We start from the raw sequence: 25,949 nt of genomic DNA, 5'->3' as shown, positions 1-25,949 counted from the left end.
GCACACATACGGCGGAGGGGGGCTCTTAGCGAGGTGGCCAAAAATGACGGCCGTTAGTGGCGGCGTTCTCTCAGACATCGCAGCACAGATGGCCAAAACCGGTCAAGAACAGACTTTTAGTAATATATATATATATAGATGTTTCGAATAGATCATTGTTAGCTCGGAGAAGGTGACAACAAAACATGCAGAGATAAAATGTAATCAGGGGGAGATTCAGACTGGTCGGAGAACTAGGAAAGGGGGGGGGGGGGGGCTGGAGAGTGAATGCAAGGATTAATTGAAGTTAGAGAAGTCAATGTTCGTACCGCTGGGGTGTAAGCTGCCCAAGCGAAATATGAGGTGCTGTTCCTCCAATGTGCGCTGGGCCTCACTCTGACAGTGGAGGAGACCCAGGGCAGAAAGGCCAGTGTGGGAATGGGAGGAGGGAGTTAAAGTGTTGAGCAACCGGGAGATCAAGTAGTTCCTACACATCGCAGTTGGAATATCTGGGCCTAATCTAATTGTGGGTTAATTGGCTACCGTGAATTGTACCGTTACGTGTTGGGAGTGCATGTGATAGATGGATAACAGAACTAGTGCGAGCGGATGATCGATGATCGATGATAGATATGGATTGAATGTTTGAAAGATATAGCATTGGGACAGGCCCTTCAGCCCACCAAGCCCATGGCGACCATCGATCGATTCAATCAATCTATCTAATTCTCGACTGTTCAATATGGTGAATGATTTGTGAGCAGAAATGGAGATGTCAACTAAATAAAGATAATGTAGTGTGGGCATTTTTCTTTTGTTTTCTCAGTGAAAGCAGCAGCAGGGCCGTGTGTGTCTTCAATAAAGAAGGTTTATTGGATATCTGTATTTTGTGCTTGAGGCGATTTATGGACAATATAGAATTGGCCATTTCTGCAGGTGAGTCATCTCCATTATCATTAAATATTTTTGTGCTAACTTTGTTCAATAACTTTCTTCATGCAGATTTTCAAATGAACATTGCGTTTGATGGAATTTCCTTTCACAATCTTTAATAAAGGTTGGGCTTTGTAAAATTTAAAATTTGAACACTGTCAGCACTATTTTGGTTTAGTTTGGAGATGCAGAGCGAAAACAGGCCCTTCGGCCCAACGAATCTGCGCCGACCAGCGATCCCCGCACATTGACACTATCCTACACACACCAGGAACCCAATTTACAATTATACCAAGCCAATTAACCTACAAACATGTACGTCTTTGGAGTGTGGGAAGAAACTGAAACCCACGCCAGGTCACGGGGAGAACATACAAACTCCGTACAGACAGCGCCCGCAGTCAGGATCGAACCCGGGTCTCTGGCGCTGTGAGTGCTATAAGACAACTCTACCGCTGCTCCACCCTGCTAGTATATTTTGATGCCCACTCCAGCAGAGTGGATACAGTTTAATTACTACTTGGTGCCATCTCAATTTGGTTATTCCTAATTTCCTTATGATTTTGAGTCCAACTCCGCCCTGAAACTTATTTTATAATTCCCAACTTTTCAACTAGGGTTCCTAAGATTTAACCTTCAAGAAAATAGTGTACATTGATTGGTTAAATCGATTTAGTTTTTACCATTAATTCAGCTTTTGGGATTATATCGCTTAGCTGCCTAATTGCTGTCATCAGCTGGGTAGAATTTTGAATCTTTATTTATTTCTTGCAAGTTTACGTGTCCAAGACTCACTTTATAAATACTTGTCGTTTGATACCAAATATATGTACGTTGATCAGAATACGTGGTCAGTAATGAAGTCACGATTGTTCCCACTGGCAGGGAGGAAAGGTTTTCCTCGAGACTTTGGACTTTTTGACTATAGACATACACAGCATGGAAACAGGACATGTGGCCCAACGAGTCCGTGCCGACCAGCGATCACCTTCGTACACTAACACTACCCCACACACTTGGGATAATTTACAATTTTACCAAAGCCAATTAACCTACAAACCTGCACGTCTTTGGAGTGTGGGAGAAAACCCACACAGGTCACGGGGAGAACGTACAAACTCCACACAGACAGCACCCGCAGTCAGGATCGAACCCGGGTCTCTGGCGCTGTGAGGCAGCAACTCTATCGCTGCGCCATCGTGCCGCACTGAATATCCAGTGATTTGGATCGCAGTCAGGGCCTGAGCTATAGGGTTGAGCAGGCTAGGACTTTATCCCTTGGAGCGCAGGAGGATGAGGGGAGATCTTATAGAGGTGTGCAAAATCATGAGAGGAATAGATCGGGTAGACCACAGAGTCTTTTGCCCAGAGTAGGGGAATCAAGAACCAGAGGACATAGGTTTAAGGTGTGGGATGGGAAAAATATATTAGGAGGGGAAAATGTAAGAGGGGTAACTTTTTTACACAAAGGGTGGTGGGTGTATGGAATGAGCTGCCTGAGGAGGTAGTTGAGGCAGGGATTATCACTACGTTTAAGAAACATTTAGACAGGAATGTAAATAGGATAGGTTTACAGGGATATGGGCCAAATGCAGGCAGGTGGAAATAGTGTAGATGGGACATGTTGGTTGGTGGGGGCAAGTTGGGTCGAAGGGTCTATTTCCACACTATTTACAGTGGCTCAGATTCCTTCCCTGCCATTCAGATTCTGCATCATTTAGACTTCATTGTGGGGAAAACCTGATCAGGCAACAACCTGCCTGAGCGTTACATCAATAATTCCTCCCAGAAATAAAATTAGAACACATAAAATAAGATTAGACTGTCTGAAATAAGATTAGAGTCTGGGAAATGAGATGAGAACATTTGATGAAGGAAAAATCCTAACTACCACAGGATAAAATTTCACAAAAAAAAAATCAGATCGCTTATTCATGCTTGTAAATTGCAATCAAAGTGCATTAGAATTATTTTTATAAACCTGCTGTTCGCCGTGCAATAATTTTGGCTTGGTATATCATGAAAAAATGTTCGGGACCTGTACAACAAGCGATAGGTTCCTGAGTGTTTATTACAGTGGGGCTTGTCCTATCGAAAGTATAACTGGATTTCATTTGAACCCAGCTATGAAGTTTAGTTGGACAATAGACAATAGGTGCAGGAGTAGGCCATTCGGCCCTTCGAGCCAGCACCGCCATTCAATGTGATCATGGCTGATCATCCCCAATCAGTACCCCGTTCCTGCCTTCTCCCCATATCCCCTGACTCCGCTATTTTTGAGAGCCCTATCTAGCTCTCTCTTGAAAGCATCCGAAGAACCGGCCTCCACCGCCCTCTGAGGCAGAGAATTCCACAGACTCACCACTCTCTGTGAGAAAAAGTGTTTCCTCGTCTCCGTTCTAAATGGCTTCCTCATTCTTAAACTGTGGCCCCTGGTTCTGGACTCCCCCAGCATCGGGAACATGTTTCCTGCCTCCAGCGTGTCCAAACCCTTAACAATCTTATATGTTTTAATAAGAATCCCTCTCATCCTTCTAAACTCCAGAGTGTACAAGCTGGTGTTTGTAGCGTTCAAGAGCCTGGTGGTTGAAGGGAAGAGGCTGCTCCTGAACCTGGTGGTGACGGTTTTCAGGCCCCTGTGCCTTCTTCCCGATGGCAGGGGTGAAATGAGTGCGTGGCCAGGATGGTGTGGGTCTCTGACGATGCTGGCTGCCTTTTTGAGGCAGCGACTCCTATACACAATGGTGGGGAGGGGTCAGTACCAGTGATGGACTGGGCAGTGTTCACCACTTTCTGTAATCTTCATTCCTGGACCTTGGAGTTAGTTAGGCCACGATGCAACCAGTCATTATGCTCTTTGCTGTACACCTGTAGAAATTCTTTTTTATTTTAAATTTTTATTTTTTTTTATTTTTGTTAGAAGCAATTGTACAGAGATAAAACATTCGGCATCTAAAATGATACAATTATCGTACAGCTTCATTTTTAACCTTATAACCTAAACTATGAAAATGAAAAAGAATAGAAGAAAGAAAAGTGAAAAGATAGGTTAAAGAAGAGCCAAAGAAAATCCCCTAACTACCAAAGCAGTGTAGCAGAAAGATATAGAAATGAAAAAAAAAGAAAGCTGTGGAGACACTGGTATCGTTCTCGTTGTAGGACATTGATCATTCTTTTAATCTGGATTTTTAACTCATGGATTGTGTTTTAAAAATATATAATTTATGATGCTTTTATAAGTGATATACTTAGATTTCTGGACTACACGTCTTCCCACCCTGCCCCCTGTAAAGACTCCATCCCCTACTCCCAATTCCTCCGCCTACGCCGCATCTGTTCCCAGGATGAGACATTTCATACCAGGGCATCGGAAATGTCCTCGTTCTTCAGGGAACGGGGATTCCCCTCCGCCACCATAGATGAGGCTCACACCAGGGTCTCATCCATACCCCGTAACACTGCTCTCCCCATCCCCGCACACGCAACAAGGGCAGAGTCCCTCTGGTCCTCACCTTTCACCCCACCAGCCGGCAAATACAACACATAATCCTCCGCCATTTCCGCCACCTCCAACGTGACCCCACCACTCGCCACATCTTCCCATCTCCCCCCATGTCTGCCTTCCGCAAAGACCGCTCCCTCCGCAACTCCCTCGTCAATTCTTCCCTTCCCTCCCGCACCACCCCCTCCCCGGGCACTTTCCGTTGCAACCGCAAGAAATGCAACACCTGTCCCTTCACCTCCCCCCTCGACTCCATTCAAGGTCCCAAGCAGTCGTTCCAGGTGCGACAAAGGTTCACCTGTATCTCCTCCAACCTCATCTACTGCATCCGCTGCTCTAGATGTCAGCTAATTTACATCGGTGAGACCAAGCGTAGGTTGGGCGACCGTTTCGCCGAACACCTCCGCTCAGTCCGCCTTAACCTACCTGACCTCCCGGTGGCTCAGCACTTCAACTCCCCCTCCCATTCCCAATCCGACCTCTCTGTCCTGGGTCTCCTCCATTGCCAGAGTGAGCAACAGCGGAAATTGGAGGAACAGCACCTCATATTCCGTCTGGGGTCCTTGCGCCCTTATGGCATCAACATTGAATTCCCCCAATTTGGCTAGCCTGTGCTGTCCCCTCCCCTTCCTTCACCCTCTAGCTGTCTCCTCCCACCCTCCCATCCGCCCGCCCTCGGGCTCCTCCTCCTCCCTTTTTCCTTCTTTCTTTCCCCACCCCCCATCAGTCTGAAGAAGGGTTTCGGCCCGAAACGTCGCCTATTTCCTTCGCTCCATAGATGCTGCTGCACCCGCTGAGTTCCCCCAGCAATTTTGTGTACTTAGATTTTATATGTACTTTATGATATTTTTAATATGCAATGCATTTTTATGTAGTTGCCCCTTGTCTGGACCTCGCGATTATTATTATTATTATTATTATTATTATTATTATTATTATTATTATTATTATTATTATTATTATTATATACCTTGCCCCTCGTCCGCCCTCACCCAACCCAGCATCGGATTTAAATTTAAATTTGTGTTGCACCATACTATTGTTGTAAGAATTCGGTGAAGGGTGTCCATGTCTTCAGAAATTGATCTGTTGTTTCCGCCAAGACAAGCCAAGCCAATGTTTTCCAAATGTAGTGTCTCGGACATGTCTGTGATCCACATCTTCACTGTAGGGATTCAACAGGAAGTTTGCATTTTCTCTAAGCTATTTATAGTTCTACTGGATCAATGCTTCTAAAATATTTGCACCGCAAGCCTATTGTTCATTGATGAATGCAAGGGGTCTCATGGAGAAGAAGGCAAACAAATTGAGTTTAGTTTATTGTCATGCGTCGTACAGTGAAAAGCTTTTGTTGCCTACTAACCAGTCAGCGGAAAGTCAATGCATCATTATAATTGAGCCGTTCACAGTGTACAGATACATGATGAAGGGTATAACGTTTAGGGCAAGGTAAAGTCCAATCAAAGATAGTCTGAGGGTCTCCAATGGGGCAGATAGTAGCTCAGGCCCACTCTCTAGTTGGTGATAGGATGGTTCAGTTGCCATAACAGGTAGGTAGAAACTGTCCCCGAATCTGGAGGTGTGCGTTTTCACAAGTGTTTACCTTTTAGGAGAGGGGAGAAGAGGGAGTGGCCAGGGTGCGACTTGTCCTTGATTCTGCTGCTGGCCTTGCCAAGGCAGCGTGAAGTGTAGATGGAGTCAATGGAAGTGAGGTTGGTTTATGTGAAGGTAGACAAGATGCTGGGGAAACTCAACGGGTGAGGCAGCATCTATGGAGCGATGGAATAGGTGACGTTCCGGGTCGAGACCCTTCTTCAGACGTGATGGTCTGGGCCGTATCCACAATTCTCTGCCATTACGTGGTCTTGGATGGATGGATGGTCTTGAATTGTAAAGGACATCAAAGGGACTCTCGCTTCCTCTCAAAATGGTCTGCTCCTATCTTACGTTCAAGATATTCTCCAAAGTATTTTGTCTCCCTGCACTTGCAGAAATAAGCTTGAATGTCTTCTAGTGCTAAGACCATGTGAAGCAGGATCATTTTGAATTTAAGATGTTGATTCTGGTCAAATGGATAATGTTCCCAGCAGATGTCCAATGACTTTGCTCTGGAGTAATCTGATCTCAAAGAATGTGTGTGGTGGCCACGAACCTTCCCCTGCGTGTTTAAGGCCACTCACTCTTCACCGTGTGAATCCAAATAACTCACCGCATGTAAATTTTTCAAGTGAACTTGAGGTCAGTTAATTGGTTATTGGTCTCAGGCTTGAAGATTGGTTTCATGCTAGATGGCGACCTCTTTCTGGAGATTAGTTGATGTCCCATGGCGATATTCTCAGATGAACGCGGGTGAAATGGAGCATTGGGCAGAATGTAAGTTGCCATTTCTTAAATATTGCAAAGGATTTTAGTTGAAATGTAATGACAAGGAACTGCAGATGCTGGTTTATACCAAAGATAGACACAACGTGCTGGAGTAACGCAGCAGGTCAGGCAGCATCACTGGAGAACATCGATCGGTGGTTTCAAAACAAGACCCTTCTTTATACTTTGTATGAAATCTGTCCCGAGTTCTTTTTGATTCTTAAGATATGTTGATTTGTTGGGAAAAACAAGGGAGGCACGGTGGTGCAGCGGTAGAGTTGCTGCCACACAGCGCCCCAGACCCAGGTTCGATCCTGACCATGGGTGCTGTCTGTACAGAGTTTATACGTTCCCACGTGGGTTTTCTCCGGAATCTCCAGTTTCCTCCCGCACTCAAAAGGCGTACAGGTTTGTAGGCTAATTGGCTTTGTATAATTGAAAATTGCCCCAAGTGTGTGTAGGATAGTGTTAGTGTGTTAGGATCGCTCGACAGTGCAGACTCGATGGGCTGAAGGGCCTGTTTCCACACTGTATCTCTAAACTAAATTAAAAATCCCTGAAGGTGGATAAAAACCTCAGCTGCATGAAGTGTATTACACAGTTCTTTCACAATTTTCTCGGAAATGAATAAAAGTTATTCATGCACTTATAAAGAATTAGCAAATGAATGTACAGATTGGAGTTTGAAATTTGTATTGCTCGTCAGAGAAATTTTAAAACCACCAAAATGATATCTTAGCAACAAAGTAGAAAATATAATTCACGTAGCGGAGTCTTTTTATTAAGGACACAAAGTGCTTGAGTAACTCCGCGTTTAAGAAGGAACTGCAGATGCTGGAAATATCGAAGGTAGACAAAAATGCTGGAGAAACTCTGCTGGTGAGGCAGCGTCTATGGAGGGAAGGAATAGGTGACGTTTGGGGTCGAGACCCTTCCAGTAACTCAGCGGATCAGGCAGCATCTTTGAAGGACGTGGACAGGTGATGTGCAGGAAGGAACTGCAGATGCTGGTTTATACTAAGTGCTGGAGTAACTCAGCAGGGCAGTCAGCATCTCTGGGGAACAAAGGAAGAGGTGACATTTTGGGTCGAGACCCTCCTTCAGACTGAAGATTATGTTTTGGGTCAGAACCTTTCAGACTGTAAGGGGAAGGGGGGGGGGTGGAGGGGAGGGAAAGCTGGAGGCACAGGGCATGCAAAGCCTGAATGGGAATAGGTTTACATAGGTGTAGGAAGGAACTGCAGATGCTGATTTAAACCGAAGATAGACACAAAATGCTGGAGTGACTCAGCGGGACAGACAGCATCTGGAGAGAAGGAACGGGTGACGTTACGGGTCGAGACCCTTCTTCAGACTGATTTAGGTGTGGGTGATTTTTAATAGGCAGATGGTGGACAAAGACCAGAGATAAAAAGACAGCAGGTGTGAGAGGTTATATTTAGAGGTGGGTTCATGAAGTTTTATGCAAGATATTGAAATATGGACCAGGTTAGATTTGGAGCCATCTAGTGGTATAAAGTGTATCCACATTTGAAAAGCTTAGAAGCACAATGGCATTTAAAAAATAAATGAAAAAGGACTTGTGTTCAGATGAGCTGAATTATTGGTGTGTACATTGACTTCTCTAACTTCAGATTGCCCTTGCTTTCTCTCTCTCTCCATCCCCTCCCCCTTCCCAGTTCTCCCACTAGTCTTACTGTCTCCGACTACATTCTATCTCTGTCCCGCCCCCTCCCCTGACATGAAGTCTGAAGAAGGGTCTCGACCCGAAACGTCGCTCATTCCTTCTCTCTAGAGATGCTGCCTGACCCGCTGAGTTCCTCCAGCATCTTGTGTCTACCCTGTGCGGTATAGTTCTTCGGTATAGACCAGGTTCAGGAATAGCTACTTCCCCACAGCCATCAGGCTATTAAACTTGGCTTGGACAAAACTCTGAACATTAATAGCCCATTATCTGTTATTTGCACTTTATCAGTTTATTTATTCATGTGTGTATATATTTATACAATGGTATATGGTGTGGTAAATTGGATTAGTAAGTATGCAGATGATACTAAGATAGGTGGGGTTGCGGGTAATGAAGTAGAGTTTCAAAGTCTACAGAGAGATTTATGCCAGTTGGAAGAGTGGGCTGAAAGATGGCAGATGGAGTTTAATGCTGATAAGTGTGAGGTGCTACATCTTGGCAGGACAAATCAAAATAGGACGTACATGGTAAATGGTAGGGAATTGAAGAATGTAGGTGAACAGAGGGATCTGGGAATAACTGTGCACAGTTCCCTGAAAGTGGAATCTCATGTAGATAGGGTGGTAAAGAAAGCTTTTGGTGTGCTGGCCTTTATAAATCAGAGCATTGAGTATAGAAGTTGGGATGTAATGTTAAAATTGTACAAGGCATTGGTGAGGCCAATTCTGGAGTATGGTGTACAATTTTGGTCGCCTAATTATAGGAAGGATGTCAACAAAATAGAGAGAGTACAGAGGAGATTTACTAGAATGTTGCCTGGGTTTCAGCAACTAAGTTACAGAGAAAGGTTGAACAAGTTAGGGCTTTATTCTTTGGAGCGCAGAAGGTTAAGGGGGGACTTGATAGAGGTTTTTAAAATGATGAGAGGGATAGACAGAGTTGACGTGGAAAAGCTTTTCCCACTGAGAGTAGGGAAGATTCAAACAAGGGGACATGACTTGAGAATTAAGGGACTGAAGTTTAGGGGTAACATGAGGGGGAACTTCTTTACTCAGAGAGTGGTAGCTGTGTGGAATGAGCTTCCAGTGAAGGTGGTGGAGGCAGATTCGTTTTTATCATTTAAAAATAAATTGGATAGTTATATGGATGGGAAAGGAATGGAGGGTTATGGTCTGAGTGCAGGTATATGGGACTAGGGGAGATTATGTGTTCGGCACGGACTAGAAGGGCCGAGATGGCCTGTTTCCGTGCAGTAATTGTTATATGGTTATATGGACACACTGATCTGTTCTGTAGTCATGCCTACTATGTTCTGTTGTGCTGAAGCAAAGCAAGAATTACATTGTCCTATCAGGGACACATGATAATAAATTCTCTTGAATCTTGAATCCCATTCCAGAATCTTCAACACACTGTGCCGTATCAACTAACTCAGCTGAAATTTGGATTACATTTAAATTATCAAAAACGTTGTCACAGCTTTATGTGTTGCCTTACTCTGTGTGAGGCTGAATGTAACTGAGGTAAATCTGTGCCTTCCATCCACAGCTTATTGTCTGCAGACTGTTGCTGAAGACAATGCTGAGCTCCTGGCAGCCTTCACTCCGCAAGTCCTGCAGGTGTTGGAGGTGGTGCTTTTATCTTCAGGAGATACCCCAGACCATCTGCTGCTGAGGACACTTGTAGCAGGTAACGGCGCACACTAAAAATAATTTAAAATCTTCTCTGTCATCTGTCCAGGCATACAAAATGTTTACCCGAGTCCTGTTTGTGTCTGAAGAAGGGTCTCGACCTGAAACGTCACCCATTCCTTTTCTCCAGTGATGCTGCCTCACCCGCTGAGTTACTCCGGCATTTTGCGTTTATCTTCGGTGTAAGCCAGCGTCTGCAGTTCCTTCCTGCAAAGAAAATGTTCAGTTTAGTTTATTGTCACATGTACCGAAGGTTCAGTGCAAAGCTTTTGTTGTGTGCAAACCAGCAGAGCTAAGGGCGGCACGGTGGCACAGCAGTTGCTGCCTTACAGCGTCAGAGACCCGGGGTTCAATCCTGACTACGGGTGCTGTCAGTACGGGATTTGTACCATCTCTCTGTGACCTGCTTGGGTTACCTCCAGGTGCTCTGATTTCCTCCCACATTCCAAAGACGTGTAGGTTTGTAGGTTAATTGACTTTGGTTAAATTGTCCCTTTTGTGTGTAGGATAGTGTTAGTGTGTTGGTTGGGGTGGACCCGGTGGGCCTGTTTCCGCGCTGTATCTCGAAAACTAAAACTAAAACAGCTGAGAAAAGAGTTTGTACAGTAGGGTCTGTTGACTAATCCAGGCTTTTGCATCCTATTAACTGGAGGAGGAAGAGATCTACAAAGGATGACATTGATGCATGTCGCAAGGAACGGCAAGTGCTGCTTTACAAAATACGACAAAGTGCCGGAGTAACTCGGTGGGTCAGGCAGCATCTCTGGAGAACATGATTAGGTGATGTTTTGGGTTTGGAACCTTATTCAGTTTGTTTATCGGATTTGATATAATAAATGCTCATAATTTATTTTGATGCTCTTTGCAAAGGCCTTGGAATGTTTTTTTTTATTAACACAAGTCAACATGCATCAGGACCACGTGAGAAGTGTCCCATTGATTAGGTAACGGGGGGGGGGGAGGAGGTTTATACCATGTCAATAAGAACATGCATTTTCTCCCCACACTTGAGTTGGATTAATTGAAAAAAAAAGTGACTATTTCTGCTCAAACCTGTTTAAAAAGTGAATCACCTCAGAAATATCACCAAATTGATCACCAAACTCGGTAACCTGGGCATCGACCCCTCCCTCTGCAACTGGATACTGGACTTTCTAACCAACAGACCCCAGTCTGTTAGGTTAGACAAGCACACCTCTTCAACCCTCACCCTGAACACCGGCGTTCCACAGGGCTGTGTGCTGAGCCCCCTCCTCTACTCCCTCTTCACCTATGACTGCACACCTGTACATGGTACTAACACCATCATCAAGTATGCAGATGATACAACGGTGATTGGCCTCATCAGCAACAACGATGAGTCGGCCTACAGGGAGGAGGTCCAGCACTTAGCAGCATGGTGCGCTGACAACAACCTGGCCCTTAACTCCAAGAAGACCAAGGAGCTCATTGTAGACTTCAGGAAGTCCAGGGGCGGCACGCACACCCCCATCCACATTAACGGGACGGAGGTGGAACGTGTTTCTAGCTTCAGGTTCCTGGGAGTCAACATCTCCGATGACCTCTCTTGGACCCACAATACCTCAACTCTGATCAAGAAGGCTCACCAGCGTCTCTTCTTCCTGAGGAGACTGAAGAAGGTCCATCTGTCTCCTCAGATCCTGGTGAACTTCTACCGCTGCACCATCGAGAGCATCCTTACCAACTGCATCACAGTATGGTATGGCAACTGCTCTGTCTCCGACCGGAAGGCATTGCAGAGGGTGGTGAAAATTGCCCAACGCATCACCGGTTCCTCGCTCCCCTCCATTGAGTCTGTCCAAAGCAAGCGTTATCTGCGGAGGGCGCTCAGCATCGCCAAGGACTGCTCTCACCCCAACCATGGACTGTTTACCCTCCTACCATCCGGGAGGCGCTACAGGTCTCTCCGTTGCCGAACCAGCAGGTCCAGGAACAGCTTCTTCCCGGCGGCTGTCACTCTACTCAACAACGTACCTCGGTGACTGCCAATCACCCCCCCCTACCCCCCGGACACTTATTATCACTTATTATTATTTATTTAAATCATTTGCTATGTCGCTCTTCCAGGGAGATGCTAAATGCATTTCGTTGTCTCTGTACTGTACACTGACAATGACAATTAAAATTGAATCTGAATCTGAATCTGAATCTGAATCTGAAATATCCCTTGACTCCACTAGCCCCTAGAGCTCTATCTAACTCTCTCTTAAATCCATCAAGTGACTTGGCCTCCACTGCCCTCTGTGGCAGGGAATTCCATAAATTCACAACTCTCTGGGTGAAAACGTTTTTTTCTCACCTCAGTCTTAAATGACCTCCCCTTATTCTAAGACTGTGGCCCCTGGTTCTGGACTCGCCCAATATTGGGAACATTTTTCCTGCATCTAGCTTGTCCAGTCCTTTTATAATTTTATATGCTTCTATAAGATTTCCCTCTCATCCTTCTAAACTCCAGTGAATACAAGCCTAGTATTTTCAATCTTTCCTCATATGACAGTCCCGCCATCCCAGGGTTCAATCTCGTGAATCTACGCTGCACTGCCTCAATCACAAGGATGTCCTTCCTCAAATTAGGAGACCAAATCAAATCACCCAAATCACCCGATCTGAACCCAACTGAGCATGCATTTTATATGCCGAAGAGAAAACTCTTCAGGGGACTAGCCCCCCAAACAAGCATAAGCTAAAGATGGCTGCAAAACAGGCCTGGCAGAGCATCACCAGAGAAGACACCCAGCAACTGGTGATGTCCATGAATCGCAGACTTCAAGCAGTCATTGCATGCAAAGGATATGCAACAAAATACTAAACATGACTACTTTCATTTACATGACATTGCTGTGTCCCAAACATTATGGCGCCCTGAAATGGGGGGACTATGTATAAACACAGCTGTAATTTCTACATGGTGAAACCAAAATGTATAAAAATGGACAATGTGCACTTTAACCACATGTGATTTTTTTCGATTACAAATCTCAAATTGTGGAGTACAGAGACAAATAAATAAATGATGGGTCTTTGTCCCAAACATTATGGAGGGCACTGTATAAGTGAGTAAGCACAATATATATGAAGCATTGTTCCAGTTTAGTTTGTTGTCACGTGTACCGAGGTGCAGTGATCAAAAACATTTCACTGTACCTCGGTACACGTAACTGTTTCAATAAGAGGGGATCTTATTGAAACATATAAGATTGTTAAGGGTTTGGACACGCTTAGAGGCAGGAAACATGTTCCCGATGTTGGGGGGAGTCCAGAACCAGGAGCCACAGTTTAAGAATAAGGAGTAAGCCATTTAGAACGGAGACGAGGAAACACTTTTTCTCACAGAGAGTGGTGAGCCTGTGGAATTCTCTGCCTCAGAGGGCAGTGGAGGCCGGTTCTCTGGATGCTTTCAAGAGAGAGCTAGATAGGGCTCTTAAAGATAGCGGTCAGGGGATATGGGGAGAAGGCAGGAACGGGGTACTGATTGGGGATGATCAGTCATGATCACATTGAATGGCAGTGCTGGCTCGAAGGGCCAAATGGCCTCCTCCTGCACCTATTGTCTATTGTCTGTTGTCTAACTGTAACATAGCTTAATTTTTTATGTGCACATTGTTGATTAGCTGTTGAAAAGCACTAAACTTGGGATTATAGCAGCTGGAAAATTCTCTTTCTCATCAATGCTAAATGTTGCCACCTGCAGAAGGAATGCACTGTTCATGACATGTGCATGTTTAGCTGCAGTGAGTTTATATTCCCCAAGTTCATGCATTTTGAATGGTTAATGAATAAAAAGTGTAATTTGATGCAGTGCGTTGCTGCAGGCAGTGTAATCGGCAGTGATGAGGGACACTGGTGCCTGGTGACTTGCCTTGCTGCAGCATCTTGCTTTATTATCACACACATCTACTGATTGTAAGTAACATTTCCCTTTAGGTACCGTGTGGAATGTGAAGAGTGTTGTCCCCTGCAGCAGTCAGGCAGAGACGATCAGCGCCGTGATCAGGATCCTGGCGGAAACCCTGGACAGGAACGCCAGCCAGACGATTGTAACTCTCAGTCAGACTGCGCGGACAGCCCTCGAGACCGAGGCAGGGTCCGAGATGGAGGAGGAAATGATCGACACTCGTCAGAACGGTACTCCCAATCCCGAGGATGATGCGCTGGGAATATCGCCACAGAGTAAAGCGGGAGACGGCACGAGTGAAGAAATTTCGGACTTCCTACCTGTAAGTGCGTTGTGAAAATCGCTCTGTGATGCATACTATTTAATTCCCCTGGTGGCACTGCGATTGGGTTGCTGCCTTGCAACGCCAGACACCCGGGATCCTGCTGCAGTTGTACAGAGCCCTAGTGAGACCACACCTGGAGTATTGTGCGCAGGATTGGTCCCCTAATTTGAGGAAGGACATTCTTGCTATTGAGGGAGTGCAGCGTAGGTTTACAAGGTTAATTCCCGGGATGGCGGGACTGACATATGCTGAGAGAATGGAGCAGCTGGGCTTGTACACTCTGGAGTTTAGAAGGATGAGAGGGCATCTCATTGAAACATATAAGATTATTAAGGGTTTGGACACACTAGAGGCAGGAAACATGTTCCCGATGTTGGGGGAGTCCAGAACCAGGGGCCACAGTTTAAGAATAAGGAGTAAGCCATTTAGAACGGAGACGAGGAAACACTTTTTCGCACAGAAAGTGGTGAATTTTCTGCCTCAGAGGGTGGTGGAGGCAGGTTCTCTGGATACTTTCAAGAGAGAGCTAGATAGGGCTCCTAAAAATAGCGGAGTCAGGGGATATGGGGAGAAGGCAGGAACGGGGTACTGATTGGGGATGATCAGCCATGATCACATTGAATGGCGGTGCTGGCTCGAAGGGCTGAATGGCCTACTCCTGCACCTATTGTCTATTGTCTATTGATCCTGACTGCGGGTGCTGTCTGTGTGGAGTTTATACGTTCTCCACGTGACCACGTGGGTTTTCTCCGGGTGCTCCGGTTTCCTCCCACACTCCAGAGAGCGTGCAGGTTTTGGAAGTCAACCATCGATTGCCCGTTCACACTAATTCTATGTTATCTCACCTTCTCATCCACTCCCTACACACTTGGGGGCAGTTTTGCAGAGGGCTAATTCACCTACAAACCCGCACGCCTTTGGGAGGTGGAAAGAAACCAGGGCACCCGGAGGAAACCCGTACAGTCACATGGAGAACGCGCAAACTCCACAGCGACAGTACCCGGAGCCAGGATGGAACTGAGGCAGCAACTCTACCAGCTGCACCGCTGTGCCGCCCTGTTGATTTCATAAATAAAATGCTGTCCTTTCTTCTGCACTGGAAGTTGCTCTTCCCATTTTCATTTTTTTGCATTGCTAACAGCTACCATTATAATTAGTAATAGACGATAGTTATTTCATTCTGTAACTAGACAGATGCGTTAAATTAACAGAACTTAATTTAGCTGTCCACACTGACAGCTAAGTCTATGAATCAAATATAATGACCAGTTAAAACAATAGACAATAGATGCAGGAGTAGGCCATTCGGCCCTTCGAGCCAGCACCGCCATTCAATGTGATCATGGCTGATCATCCCCAATCAGTATCCCGTTCCTGCCTTCTCCCCATATCCCCTGACTCCGCTATCTGTAAGAGCCCTATCTAGATCGAGACATTTTCAATGTCATTTATTGTGCGATCATTTAAAGTTTTTCAAAGTACAGAAGGCGTTTTTTTCCAAAATTTAAACCATATAAAATAAAATATCTGCATACATTTTTATTTACCTTTAATCTATTTGATTCACCTGCATTGATATTTTAAATTAATTTACAATAAATTTGATTCCGTCTTTGTATAGATTTCTCAGATTGGGGCGGTTTGTGCCTGTATTGGTTAAGAAGTGTATTTTTTTGTTGTAAATACCCAAAGCATTTGGGGCAGAATAGGACACGGTTTTTATTGTAAAGGAAAATCCAACGTATATTTCTCTTGTGCTTCACGCAGGCGCACTGCATTCCTGCAAATTGATACTTCGCCTCTTTTACATTGTGACGTTCTTGCGATTTATTAATTATCTTTCACTTTGAACAAAATACCTGTGTTTCCTGTTGATGCCGATGGGATTAACTATGGATTTACACAGAAGGCAGGTGTTATTTCCTGTGGAAACCAGGAACTGCAGATGATGCTTTACAGAAAAAAACAACGCAGAGTGCTGAAGTATCTCTGCGACTCTGGGCAGCATCTCTCGAGAACATGGATAGGTGAGTCCGAAGATGGGTCTCGACCTGAAACGTCACATATCCGTGTTCTCCACAGATGCTGCCTGACTCGCTGAGTTACTCCAGCACTCTGTGAAACGTCACCTATCCATGTTCTCCACAGATGCTGCCTGACCCACTGAGTTATGGTGCAGCAGCATCTATGGAGCTAAGGAAATAGGCAACGTTTCGGGCCGAAACCCTTCTGGAAATAGGCAACGTTTCGTTGGCCCGAAACGTTACCTATTTCCTTAGCTCCATAGATGCTGCTGCACCCGCTGAGTTACTCCAGCACTCTGTGTCGTTTTTGATATTTCTTACAACTGCTCTGATACCAGTGCCCGTGTTTGGCGTGGCGGTATATCTAACAAGTTAAACGTCATTATTTCACTTTATTATTTTGTTTTCTGGCCATGTTAGCCTTGTGAACTGATATACTCTTTACTCCAGAAAGAATACACCATCTGGGCGCCGAATAATCTGTGTGCTGCCTTGCAGCGCCATAGACCCGGGTATGATCCTGATTACGGGTGCTGTCTGTTAGAGTTTGCACGTTCTTCCCGTGACCACGTGGGTTTCCTCTGGGTGCTCTGGTTTCCTCCCGCATGCCAAAGATTGGATTGAGTTGAATTGAATACTTTATTGTCACATGTGACAAGTCACGGTGAAATAGTCGCCACATAAACGACACTTAAATGGTTACAAAGTATCATAGAAACATAGAAACATAGAAAGTAGGTGCGAGAGTAGACCACCAGGTCCGTCGAGCCCGCACCGCCATTCGCTCATGGCTGAACACTAAACAGACACCCTTACCCACAAACAGTAGACACAAGACACAGAACACAAGACACTACCCTCCCCTTTATACCGCTATCACCCCTCTCCACCCCAAGAACCGCGTGATCTCCTGGGGGAGGCAAAAAACCGGATAAAAACCCAGGTCCAATTCGGGAAAAAAATCCGGGAAATTCCTCTCCGACCCCAATCCAGGCGATCGACACTTGTCCAGGAGATCACTCAGGTCTTACTATACTAACCATACCTAGGTCCATATCCCTGCCCTCTCCCCGTAGCCCCTTATCCCCTTGGCAGCTAAAAAACCATCTATTTTAGACTTAAATATATTTAACGTTTCTGCTTCCACTGCTCCCTGGGGCAGTGAATTCCATAAATTAACCACCCTCTGGGTGAAGAAGTTCTTCCTCATCTCAGTTTTAAAAGAGCCCCCCCTTATTCTGCAACTATGTCCCCTAGTTCTAGTTTCCCCGATCATTGGGAACATCCTCGGTGCATCCACCCGATCAAGGCCCCTCACGATCTTATATGTTTCAATGAGATCGCCTCTCATTCTTCTAAACTCCAAAGAGTAGAGTTCCAGCCTACTTAACCTTTCCTCATATGTCAATCCCCTCATTGCAGGAATTAATCTTGTAAACCTTCGCTGCACTGCCTCCAGGGCTAGTACATCCTTTCTTAAGTATGGACCCCAGAACTGTACACAGTATTCCAAATGTGGTCTCACTAATACTGTGTACAGCTGCAGCAAGACCTCCGTGTTTTTATACTCAATCCCCCTAGCAATAAAGGCCAAAACTCCATTGGCCTTCCTGATTGCTTGCTGCACCTGCATACTAACTTTTAGTGATTCATGTACTACTACCCCTAGATCCCTTTGCGTTGCATTACAACGCAGCTCCTCCTCATTTAGAAAATATCCCCGCGCTAGGTCCCCCTTCGTTCTTCTCCCCCCCCTCCCCCTCACGGCGGTCCCCCCACGCCGTGTCCTCCTCGGCAGCGGCGTCCTCACTTCCACGTGGTCCGTCCTCGTTCATCGGACGGCGCCATCATCGACCGCCGCACCGACCTCTTCACTAACGCTGCCGGATCCTCTCTGTGACGCCGACCCCGGCCCCAGACACGGGCCCCGTCGACCCGCGAGGCTTCTCAGCGGCACCTCCAGAAGATGTGCAGGTCTGTAGGTTAATTTTGGCCCGTGTGTGGGATAGTATAAGGGGGGCGATCGCCGGTCGGCGCGGACTCTGGGCCGAAGGGCCTGTTTCCACACTATCTCTAAACTAAACTGTAACATTGAATAGTGATGAAAGTTTGAAGTATCATTAGGTTTTTAGTGGGATGGGGTTGCTAGCGATGTCTGGAGCTGATCTTTGTCAACTATTATTTGTTGTTAGGTGCGGAGTGAGGAGTTGAGGCTCGCGACTGCCCTTCTTGCTGCACAACAGACTGCCCTGGAGATCATCGTGAACATGTGTTGTTCTGAAGGTATTGGAATGAAATCTAGTTCCAACATTATTCTCTTCTGCAAATAAAGACACAGAGCGCTGGAGTCACCCAGTGGGTCAGGCAGCATCTCTGGAGAACACGGTGGCGCAGCGGGTAGAGCTGCTGCCTCACAGCACCAGAGACCCGGGTTCGGTGCTGTCTGTACGGAGTTTGCACGTTCTCCTTGTGACTTGCGTGGGTTTTCTCCAAAATCTTCAGTTTCCTCCCACACTCCAAATACGTGCAGGTTTGTAGGTTAGTTGGCTTGGTATAAATGTAAATTGGCACCAGTGTGTGTAGAGCAGGGCCGGTGCTAGGAATTGCGGGGCCCAATTAGAAAACTGATGGCGGGGCCCCTACTCTAGAAAAGTAAAAATTTATGTATGCTTATATTTCGTGTAGTTTCGGGAATTTTAAAGCAAGCTGGTTGGTGATTGGATGCACCCCCCTTAGAGACAGCGTTTGATTGGCCGCCAAATAAATTTGTCAAATCTGTAACAAAAATCGCTGGTCGGTGCGAACTCAGTGGACTATCTGGTTGTATCTCCAAACTAATCTGGTTGTATCTCCAAACTAATCTGGTGGTATCTCCAAACTAAACAGTATAACATGCAGGTACATTCATTTAAAATTAAATTCAGTGATTATTTCACATGATTTCTCACTGTGTAAAGCTCAATATCTGACCAATTTCTGTTTAACACGTTTGGTCTGCCGTGAGCATTTTTCGTTGCATCTCGTTGCATCTCCCCTTTTCCTAATCGGCCACAATTCAGATAATAGTCTACTTTCCTGTTTTTGCCACCAAAGTGGATAACCTCACATTTATCCACTTTATACTGCATCTCCCATGCATTTGCCCACTCACCCAGCCTATCCAAGTCACCTTGCAGCCTCCTAGTTTAGAGGGGTTTAAACGGTTTAGAGATGTTTAGAGGGCTTCAGATGGGTTCAGGTGTGTTTACAATTGTTTAGAGGGGAATAGAGGGAAATAGGGGGGCTAGAGGGGGTTTAGAGGTGTTCAGAGGGTCCCAGAGGGGTTTAGAGACGTTATAAGCCCCCCGTGAGAAATTGTAATTCTCTGAAATTGAAGATAGACATAAAGCTGGAGTAACTCTGCAGGGCAGGCAGCGCAGCGACTTTAGAGAGAAGACCCTTCTTCAGACTAAACTGAACTCTCGTCGGTGAGATTAGTTGTGATTGTCTGAAGAAGGGTCTCGACCAGAAACACAACCCTCTCCCCAGAGCCGCTGCCCGTCCCGCTGAGCCAACTTCAACTTCAGAGCCAAACAAAAAACACAGAGTTCTGGAGGAACTCAGCGGGCCAGGCGGCTGCCTCACCCGCAGGGTTTCTCCAGCATTTTTGTCTACTGCAAAACGTCATTCCGGGAATGCTGAGGGGACAGGGTGATAGAGAGGGAGTGGGAGAGCTAGAGAGAGACAATATGGGGAGCGGGAGAGAGAGCGCGAGAGAAAGAGGGAGGGAGGGAGTGAGCAAAAGACAGGGAGACACAACCAAAGATCCGCTATAAGATGTTCAAAAGGGAACTGGATCCAAGATCTTTGGACACAACGTGGGTCGGTAGGTGAATGACAAACCTGCACACCAGGAAGAAGCCCCTTCTCGCGGTCCGGGGCCCTCACTCATGATGGTGAGTTAAATGAAATTCTCAACGTGTCACCGATCTACATTCCTCAGTAAATGTAATTGTGTTTTAAACAAGTATTAATGACGCCGCGTGAATTTTATTCAAAGGAACACGGCGTCATTAATACTTGTTCAAAACACTATAACATTTACTGAGGAATGCGGATAGATGCAGATTCATGACATTGCATAACAAGGTGTTAAGTACTTACCGTTAAGATGTGCTAACAGCACTAGTTAACAAATCGTTTGTGTATGATGGCCGTGAGCAATCGGTCAAATCGGCTTAACGCCGGCCCTGGTGTAGGGTAGTGTTAACGTGCAGGGATCGCTGGTCGGCGCGGACTCGGTGGGCTGAAGGGCCTTTTTCTGCGCTGTATCTTTAAACTAAATTATGATCAGCCATGATCATATTGAATGCCGGTGCTGGCTCGAAGGGCCGAATGGCCTACTCATGCACCTATTGAATAGTGTCTATGGTAAACTAAACGTGGATGGGTGATACTCTGGTTGGGTCTCTCATCTGCAAATGTAGAAATGTAGTTACTCCAGCACTCTGTGCCTTCTTTTGGAAACCAGCATCTGCAGTTCCTTGTGTCCACATTCAAAGTAGTTTATTTGGTATTAAATAAAGTTTGCAGAAGATGTTAAACATTGTTGGAGATGTTGGACATATTATGCCCATCTCTCGCCCGCAAGGAGATCGCCTCCTGTGTTCGGTGCTGTAGTTCTGGCAACAGGGTTTGATGTAGGGGTGGGGAACCTACACATGAGGCCTTAAGGCCGCATGCGGCCCTCTAAGCCATTAAGTGCGGCCTTTTGAATGAATCCAAATTTTGTAGAACAAATCCTTTTATTATTATTAATATGTTTTTGTTCGTCTTTTATTATTTTAATTTTAATCTTAAAATGAACGTATTTAAAATACCAAAGAGTAAAAGAAGATTCAACGAACTAATCCTCCCCGACTGACGGCCACAATTAAAACATTAGTAAGTCATCAGGGCTATTTTAACAAAATAATGTACATTTTGAAGTATATCTGATTGAAGTATCTTGGATGCGGCTTTATTAGATTACAGCGAACTTCATGCGGCTTTCCAACATGAAAAGGTTCCCCACCCCTGGTTTGAAGAATAGCCAGAGGGTGGCGGTGGAGAGGATGCAGGGAACTTGCCTGATGGGCTTTAGTTTAGTTTAGAGATACAGCGTGGAAACAGGCCCTTCAACCCACCCAGTCCCCGCCGACCAGCGATCCACACACACACACACACACACACACACACACACACACACACACACACACACACACACACACACACACACACACATATATATACACACACACACACACACACACTAAGGCCAATTTTCATTTTTACCAAGCCAATTAACCTACAAACCCGTAAGTCTTTGGAGTGTGGGAGGAAACCGGAGCACCCGGAGAAAACCCACGCAGTTCACGGGGAGAACGTACAAACTCCGTACAGGCAGCGCCCGTGGTCGGGATTGAACCCGGGACTCTGGCGCTGTGCGGCGGCAACTCTGCCGCTGCTTTGATCGTTTAGGGTTTCCACCAACTCCGAGAGGTGACATGTTTTTTTTTTCAAGGTTAGGCTTTGGTCAAATTGCTGCTGTTACTTCTGGAATAATGCTGCCCTCCAGTGGCCAGCCCGTTTACTACATCACCACTTCCCCTGCTCACTCATCACAACACAAAGCATTGACTTCAGGCGTGCAGTGAAAAGCTTTTGTTGCGCGCTAACCTGTCAGCGGAAAGACAATACATGATTACAATCGATCTGCCCACAGTGTACAGATACATGAGAAAGGGAATAACGTTTAGTGCCAGGTAAAGTCCAATCAAAGATAATCCGAGGGTAGACAAAAATGCTGGAGAAACTCAGCGGGTGAGGCAGCTTCTATGGAGCGATGGAAATAGGCGATATTTCAGGTCGAAACGACCCGAAATCGCCTATTTCCTTCGCTCCATAGATGCTGCTTCACCCGCTGAGTTTCTCCAGCATTTTTGTCTACCTTCGATTTTCCAGCATCTGCAGTTCCTTCTTAAAGATAGTCCGAGGGTCACCAATGAGGTGGATAGCAGTTCAGGACTGCTCGCTGGTTGTGGTAGGATGGTTCAGTTGCCTGATAACAGCAGGGAAGAAACTGTCCCTGAATCTGGAGGTGTGCGTTTTCACCCTTCTGTACCTCTCGCCTGATGGGAGAGGGGAGAAGAGGGAGTGACCGATCGGGGGGAGATTGGTCCTTGTCGATCTGAAGAGGGGTCCCAAAACGAAACGCCGCCTGTCCATTCCCTCCACGGATGCTGCCTGACCCGCTGAGTCCCAGGGTCAGGAGCAGCTTCAGGCTAAAGAAATTCCTCCTCGTCTCCTTTCTTTTTGTTCTGAGGCTATGGCATCTGGTCCTAGACTCTCCCACTAGTGGAAACATCCTGTCCGCTTCCACTCGATCCAGGCCTTTCACTATTCGGGTAAGTTTCAATGATGTTGGTTCCCGCCCCCTCGTCCTTCTAAACTGATCCTATTCTCTCTTGAGTTTGGAAGAATGAGAGGCGATCTGATTGAAACATACAAACGCCGTCTGGTGCTCTCCAGGGAAGGTGTAGCGTTGACATTACGGGACTAATAACCAGAGGTCATCGTCTCCAATAAGTGCGGTTTGCCATTTATCACAAGGTAATTTCTTTAACGGGAGAATATTTAATCTTTGGAAGAATCCCCACAAGAGGGCAGTAGAGGCTCAGTTGCTGACTATCTTCAAGACAGAGGCTCACAGTATCCAGACATCCTTGGCAATCTTCGCCATAAACTGCATTCATAGATGTTTATTTTAAGTTTAGGTTTATTTACTGTCACGTGCCCCAAGGAACAGTGATGAGCTTTGTTTTGCACGCAAACTCTTTGAATCACTTCCCTCTGGAAGGCGACTCCGGACTGTCGAAGCTGCCACAGCCAGACATGAAAACAGTTTTTATCCACGAGTAGTTGCTCTACTCAACAGCCAAAAGTCTGTAGCCTCCCTTTGATCTGGTATTTTGTTGGTTCACATGCTTGATCAATAGTGTTTTATCATTAATGTTTTATTATTATTAATGTTTAGTGTTTTCTGAGTCATTCGTAACTGTCACTGTATGTCATGTTGTTACTTGTGGGCAGAGCACCAAGGCAAATTCCTTGTATGTGAATACTTGGCCAATAAACTTACTTACTTATCCAAACGGCTCAGATATACCACACATAGATACAATCGTCAAACTCCAGTGTAATGTATAGAGCACGAGGGAAGATACAGGGTGCAGATTATAGTTCTCAGCATTCAGTCACAAGGCCGTAAGGAATAGGAGTAGAATGAGGCCATCGAGTCTAATCCGCCATTCAATCATGGCTGATCTATCTCTCCCTCCTAACCCCATTCTCCTGCCTTCTCCCCGTAACCCCTGATACCTGTACATTGTAGCGCATCAGTTCCAGAGACTAAGTCCAATGTCCGCAATGGGGTAGAGGTGAATCAGACAGTACCCCAGCTTATGGAAGGACCGTTCAGAAGCCTAATAACAGAGGGGAAGAAGCTGTTCCTGAGTCTGGTGGTGTTCCATCCGTCTCACTAGTTGCTGTATTTATCCAAACCAGACCATGTACTATCTGGGTATTCTCTTTAGCCCCAAACTGAACCGATAATGGCCATGAGCCTCTCTGTCCATCACCACTTCAGTCCAGCTGCTGATGATATATTCACCCCAACACCTGTACCTGTGCACCACATTCACATGCCTGCGTTCCCTGCACATACATCTAAAAGCCTCTTAAAGGCCACTATAGTATCAGCCTCCACCACCATCCCTGGCAGTGATCACTGTGTGGGTCCAATTCATGTGGCGCAGCGGTAGAGTTGCTGCCTTGCAGCGCCAGATACCAGGGTTCGATCCCGACTACGGGTGCTATCTGTACGGAGTTTGCACGTTCTCCCCGTAAGTTTTCTCCGGTATCTTCGGTTTCCTCCCACACTCCAAAGACGTACAGGGGTTTGTAGGTTAATTGGCTTGGCGTAAGTGTAAATTGTCCCAAGTGTGTGTCAGATAGTGTCCGCGTGAACTGTTGAACGCAGCGGCTGACAAGCAGGAGCGCGGTAACTTCAACAAACCGGAGACCCCACACACACACACACACACAGATGTGATCTTTGCCACAGAGACTGTCACTCCCGCATTAATCTCTTCAGCCACAAGTGGCGCTGCTCCAGCCGAGGCTTGGAGCAAGCAGCCAACAGCTAGGATGCATCACCCATGGTCAGTCATGACTGAGGGGGGCCTGCCTAGTGTACTTCGATTGCTGGTCAGTATGGACTCGGTGGGCCGAAGGGCCAGTTTCCGCGCTGGGTCTCTACATTAAATGAAACTAAACTAATCTAAATCAGTCTGAAGAAGGGTTTTGGCCCGAAACGTTGCCTATTTCCTTCGCTCCATAGATGCTGCTGCACCCGCTGAGTTTCTCCAGCACTTGTGTCTACCTTAAACTAAACCAACATTGGACTATTGCAACCATTTGTGAGAATATTATCTGAGATATTAACTGCTCGACGAAAACATTCCTCCCTGTGGCTTCACCTATTAGACATAACAAACTTATTGAAGGACCAATTAGTGAAATGTGTACACTTAAGCACCTTGCCGTTGGGTGACAGTCGATCTAATTAATTTCTGGGTGCTGGTCAGAGCAGCTTCCAAGGTTATCCAACCAATAACTGAACGCACAATGGAATTTTGTGAAGTTAGTGTGAAACGGTGGGAGGTTGTGGCCTTTGTGATGGGGGGTTGAGGGGAGACCTGAGGTGGACACACAATTATGTGATGAGTCGGCAGTCGGAACCTTTAACCCCAGGGTGAAAATGTAAAAGAATAGAAGGCAGGAGCTAGTGAGAGGAGCAAAGTTTAAAGGAGATGCTTCGGGTTCATTATTGGATCATTGAAACATATAAGATTATTAAGGGTTTGGACACGCTAGAGGCAGGAAACATGTTCCCGATGTTGGGGGAGTCCAGAACCAGGGGCCACAGTTTAAGAATAAGGAATAAGCCATTTAGAACGGAGACGAGGAAACACTTTTTCACACAGAGGGTTGTGAATCTATGGAATTCTCTGCCTCAGAGGGCGGTGGAGGCCGGTTCTCTGGATGTTTTCAAGAGAGAGTCAAGATTCACGAGAGTTTATTGTCCCAGATAGGACAATGAAATTCATGCTTTGCTTCAGCACAACAGAACATAGTCGGCATGAATACAGAACAGATCAGTGTGTCCATATACACACATGAATAAATAAAACAGATAGAGTGCAAATAAACAGATAATGGGTTATTAATATTCAGAGTTTTGTTTGAGTTGAGTTTAATAGCCTGATGGCTGTGGGGAAGTAGCTATTCCTGAACCTGGACGTTGCAGTCTTCAGGCTCCTGTGCCTTCTACCTGAAGGCAGCGGGGAGATGAGTGTGTGGCCAGGATGGTGTGGGTCCTTGGTGATGCTGCCAGCCTTTTTGAAGCTAGATAGAGCTAGATAGGGCTCTTAAACATGGCGGAGTCAA

At 46.0% G+C, this 25,949-nt stretch overlaps 1 protein-coding gene across 4 annotated transcripts in view; it reads left to right on the top strand.

Annotated features, from left to right (window-relative positions):
* Window positions 1-25,949, top strand: part of heatr3 (HEAT repeat containing 3) — a 48,175-nt gene that overhangs the window by 11,591 nt on the left and 10,635 nt on the right. For all 4 annotated transcript variants that reach the window (XM_033036366.1, XM_033036364.1, XM_033036365.1 and 1 more), the window contains exons 5-8: window positions 806-915; window positions 10,014-10,154; window positions 14,102-14,394; window positions 18,614-18,704. In XM_033036366.1, coding sequence (XP_032892257.1) covers window positions 806-915; window positions 10,014-10,154; window positions 14,102-14,394; window positions 18,614-18,704 — 635 coding nt within the window. The remainder of the gene's footprint in view (window positions 1-805; window positions 916-10,013; window positions 10,155-14,101; window positions 14,395-18,613; window positions 18,705-25,949) is intronic.

The sequence above is a fragment of the Amblyraja radiata genome, chromosome 17 (genome assembly GCF_010909765.2).
Source record: "Amblyraja radiata isolate CabotCenter1 chromosome 17, sAmbRad1.1.pri, whole genome shotgun sequence".
Lineage (NCBI taxonomy): Eukaryota > Metazoa > Chordata > Chondrichthyes > Rajiformes > Rajidae > Amblyraja > Amblyraja radiata.
Note: the sequence above shows the minus strand (reverse complement) of the source record. Positions and strands in the feature narration are given on the sequence as shown.